Source organism: Belonocnema kinseyi, chromosome 9 (assembly GCF_010883055.1).
Source record: "Belonocnema kinseyi isolate 2016_QV_RU_SX_M_011 chromosome 9, B_treatae_v1, whole genome shotgun sequence".
NCBI classification, from domain to species: Eukaryota; Metazoa; Arthropoda; class Insecta; order Hymenoptera; family Cynipidae; genus Belonocnema; species Belonocnema kinseyi.
In genome coordinates this window covers 56720404-56725462 of record NC_046665.1, presented here as the reverse complement: position 1 = coordinate 56725462, position 5059 = coordinate 56720404, and the positions used below count along the sequence as shown (strand labels likewise).

Below are 5059 nucleotides of genomic sequence, written 5' to 3'. Positions count from 1 at the left end.
GCCACTAGACGAGGCTCTAGAGAGTTCGTATTTTCGTGTACAACGTTACCGGCTGATGCCGTTGGAATTGATTGTTGAAATATTTTTTTTTACATCTTTTATCGTTAAGCTTTGTACTTAAACGTAGTTTTCTTTCGGCTCTTGCATTTCTCAAAGTTTGAGACCCATATTTTATGTATAAAAAAAGTTCGAACGTTCAAAAAATGTTGAGGTTCAGAAAAAAGATGAAATAATTTTCAGTGAAGTTCCTACCAAAATGCAGTACCTAAGCGTACTTTATTGTACTCTAATACATTTCCCAAAGTTTCAGCTCGATATTTTATTTACAAAAAAAGTTCTTAGGTTTAAAATAATATTCAGTGAACTGAAAAACTGTGGTCGGTAATATAGGTATTTAGCTGTGTCACATGCCCTTAAACAACATATTATTTTTCCTGTCCATTAACATTTAAATAGCAGAATTTTAATCATGTCATATTTTTTAGATCGGATCTTTTATCAATTGAATCAGACAATATTTCAACTACAAAATACAAATTTTCAAATATACTTATTTATTTTAAATACAAAAATACTCTTCTATCATAAAACATTATTTTTTAACAAAATACTTGAATTTTTAACCATAAAAAATAATTTTCAAGAAAACAGTTAAATTTTCACCAACGATATAAACCTCTTTTTAGAAAAAATCTTAACAAAATAGTTGATTTTTTACCCAGACTGTTCAGTCTTCAATACAAAATATCAGTTTTCAACAAAAAAATTAAACAATCAACCAAAGATATAAGTTTTCTACTAAAAATATGCATCTTCGACAAAAAATGATTTCTTAACCAATTTATTTAAACAAAGTAGTTTGATCGTCAAGCAAAGAAGATTAATTTTGAACCAAACAATTGTATTTTAATCCAAGAAAGATGAAATTTCTAATAAAACAGATAAAGTCTTTGATTGAAGACAAATTTTCAAAAAATGTACTTGAATTTTTATACGAAAAACATTTTATTTTGACTTTTTAACATTAAAATATGAGTTTCGTACAAGAAGTGAATTTTTTACGAAAATTTTAAAACTTAAAAAATGAATTTTCAACAAAAGAGTTGAATTTTTAACCAAAAGGGATGACTTTAACAAGTATATTCGACTTTGGGGTCCTTCACAAAATACGTGATACGCTTAGGGAGAGGGGATTCTACTGAAATAAAATTCTCCATGTTAAGACCAATGGAAAACGTATCACGCAAGGGGAGTGGGGGTCAGAAGTGCCTGAAAAATTTATCACGTATTTTGTGAATGGCCCCTTTTCAACAACAAAATATAAATTTTAAACAAAAAGTAAGTTTTCTATGAAATAGTGTAATTTTCAACACATTTGAGATTTCGACTATAAAATATGCCGTTTTAACAAAATTGTTACAGTTTCAACCAAACAGTTGCATTTTTATCCAAGAAAGATGAAATTTCTGCTAAACCATATGAATTTTTAAATAAAAAATTCACATTTTCAACAAAAAAACTTTTCAATACCAAAATATGAATTTTATAAAAGTCAATTTTATACAAAATAGTTAATTTTTTAACTAAACAGTTGAATTTTCAAGCGAAAAGGATGACGTGTTAACAGTATTGTTGAATTTGTGACCAAACAAACAGTTGCATTTCTATCTAAGAAAGGTGCAGCTTCTGATAAAATTAAGAAATTTTTGAAATAAAGACACACATTTTCAAAAAGTAGTTGAATTTGTATACAAAGAAGATTTTCATTTGACTTTACAACGTAAAAGTATTGGATTTAAATTAAATGTAAATTTTTCTAGTTTCTAGTTGAATTTTCAATCAAAAAGGATGATTATCTCACAAAATTGATGAATTTTTAACTAAACAGTTTAATTTTTATCTAATGAAAATGCAGTTTCTACAAATTTTCACAAAAATAGCAGGGATCGGAACCTTTTTGCTTGGACCCGAGTTTAAAGGGTTCCTTAAGGGCCCGGGTCCAGCTTGGGCCCTTTAATTTATTAAGGGTCCGAGCCCGGACCTTTTAAATCTTTAAGGGTTCAGGTACGAACCCGTACCCTTTAATTTATTAAGGGTCCGGGTCCGAACCTGGACCCTTTGAATTTTTAAGGGTACGGGACTGGACCCGTACCCTTTAAGTTCTTAAGCGTCCAAGTCCGAACTCATACCCTTAAAATTCTTAAGGGTCCGGGTCCGAAACCGAATATTTTAAATTTTATAAGTTCCGGACCCGTACCCGTACCCTTTAAGATCTTAAGGGTGCGGGTCCGCTCCCGAACCCCTAAAAAACCTTTTAACATCGGATCCAACCTGAAAGGTTTCTTGTAATACATATATTTGAGAAATTTACAAACACGATTTTATTAATAATTATTAATAATTAATGAAATTTTCAAAATTTGAATCAAATTTGTGAATTTTTGAATTTTAACTGCAAATTATTGATCTGTGACTCAAAAGCCCCCTAGTACTGACTTTTATTTAAATTTACGAAATTAATTAGATTTTCAAAATTTGAGTCAAACTTGAGAATTGTTTATTTTTGATCCCAAATTTGTATTTCTCTTTATTCTCTCTTAATTGGTCGTCCACCAATTTGTAAATTTTTTAAATTTAATACTAAGAAACTTTTAGGTTGGACCCAGCATTAAAAGGTTCTTTAAGAGTCCGAGTCCAGAACCGTATCCTTTCATTTCTTAAGGGTACAGGTTCGAACCCGGACCTCATAAATTCTTAAGGGTGCGGGTCCGCATCTGTACCCTTTACATTTTTAAGGATGCGGGTCGGTACCCGAAACTTTTAAATTCTAAAGGGTCCGCGTCTGGACCCGTACCCTTCAAGTTCTTACAGGTTCGGGTCCGGACCGGACCCTTGCTGGACCATTTAGGTCCCTGGACCCTTTAAAAATTAAGGGTACCGACCTTTGAGAAATAGTTGATTTCTTGTTAAAAAAAGAACAGTTAATTCTTTTCCCTAACTATTAATAATTAAAGATCAGAATCTTAAAATTGTAATATTTCACACCTAGAATCTTTTATAAACGGAATAAAACAATTTCAAATTGAAATTGAAATATTACAAATTTATTCTATTTGATCGTTATTAAAAGCTATAGAAATTTCTTGACGTTTTAAAAATTTTTGTTAGGTAAGTTCATTTTTTCACTGAACAGGTTTCTTGGGCGCGTAAAGTTAAATTCATAATAAATTTCTGTATAATTAATTACATATTTTAAGTACGGTCCCTTAACAGATTATTATTTATATAAAGAGATCTCTTGAGCTTTATAACTTACCCAAAATCATCAGAAGACACACTAATATCGCTGCGAGTGCTCCCATTCCCAATTTTAAAGTTTGTCCTTCTTGGACCAGCTCACAATTTTCTCCCCAGAATCCTGGCGGACAAATGCACCTGTATCTGAACCTTGGATCTTGGTTGATACATCTGCCCCCATTTAGGCATGGATAATCAATACACTCATTTTTATCCATGCAACCCTTATTATCTGGTGAAGGTATTCTTCCTTCTCCGCATCTATAAAATTAGAATTTTTATTTACTAAGATTACAGGCTGTCTACTCAAATCCTGCAAAAAAAAATTCCGGACAATTTTCGAGTTTTTTCAGATATGATTTTTTTAAAGTACTCAGCCATTTAAATATTTTGAATGTTTTAAACAATCGACTCGGAATATGGATAGATTTTTGCGAGTTTACTATAAATAATGTGTTTTTTCAGTTTCTAAGGATTGAATTAAAATGCTTAATTTAGATTTTAGAAAGCCTTGACAAACTTTATCACAAGATATTCCGAAGATATTAGCATTATTTATTAGTTATGTTATTAAATAATACTAAATACATAATTAATGATTATATTAGGTCAAAAATGTTGACAATATATTAGATTCACTTTAAAGTAAATGAGTTTGAAAAAAAATAGTTCAATTTTATATCAAAAATATTATTTTCGACAAAAAAAAACAATGATTTATCCACGAAAAAAATAAATTCTCAAGCAAATAGTTCAATTTTCATATAAAAAAATATCAATTTTCAACAAAATAGTTGAAATTTGTACTAAAAAATATAACTTTTCAACAAAAAAAAAGAAAAGTTAAATTTTAGAATTACAAAAATTTATGTTTTACACAAAAAATAAAAAAAATTAACCAGAACGAAGGAATTTAAACAAAAATGATGAATATTTAAATGGAATACTTGAACTTTTCATCAAAAAGATAAATTTTCAAAGAAAAATTTTTTTCAAGCAAGAAAATTAATTTTCTACCAAAAAAGTCCATTTTTTAAACAAAACGTCTGAATTCTTAAATTCATTTACATTTCCGTAAAAATAATTATTTTTTGGCCAAGCTGATGAATTTTCGACTAAAATAAGCAAGTTTAAACTGGAATAATATAATTTTTAACAAAAAAGATGAATTCTCAACCAAGAAGATTAATTTCACGAAGGAATAATAAGGAGACCTAACTCCGTTTCCACACTTGGCAATAGAAACGTTTCCGTAAGTGGTATGCACATCACAGGAAGATCTTAAATTTGCGTGCACAGGTGCGCAGTTGTCCTCTTCCTATACGCGGAAAAGTGTGCGAGTGAGAAATATGGTCAGATTGGCGTAAGTTAGAGAGGTTCTGTTCGTTTGTTTTGATGCAGGTGTCAAGTGCCGGGTTGTGGTGCAAGTTATACGCCGATGCAGGCGAATACACTTTGCTTTTTTAAAGCCCTCACTGTACGTACAATAAACGTCTAATATATTTTATTTTTTTACATAATTGTCATTGAATTTTAATAGAAATGATTTAGAAATTTAACCTTTACTCAGTACCTGAGTGCCTGCGGAGAATTTTCTCCGACCTTCTCAGAGCCTTGAGAATGTTTACCATATACTCTGAAATTTCTATCGGTAGGGCGCTTCATTATACGAGGGTAGTTCAATAAGTCCTTAGAATGACCAACAGATGGCGCGCGAATCGCTCCAAATCATCTGTTTTCAGTCAGCACCACTCCCGACTAG

The 5059-nt window shown here is 30.4% G+C and overlaps 1 protein-coding gene across 1 annotated transcript in view; it reads right to left on the bottom strand.

Moving 5' to 3' along the window:
* LOC117179435 (neural-cadherin) overlaps positions 1-5059 on the bottom strand; it is a 392316-nt gene that overhangs the window by 9070 nt on the left and 378187 nt on the right. Inside the window, exon 35 of the mRNA XM_033371218.1 lies at positions 3317-3558. Coding sequence (XP_033227109.1) covers positions 3317-3558 — 242 coding nt within the window. The remainder of the gene's footprint in view (positions 1-3316; positions 3559-5059) is intronic.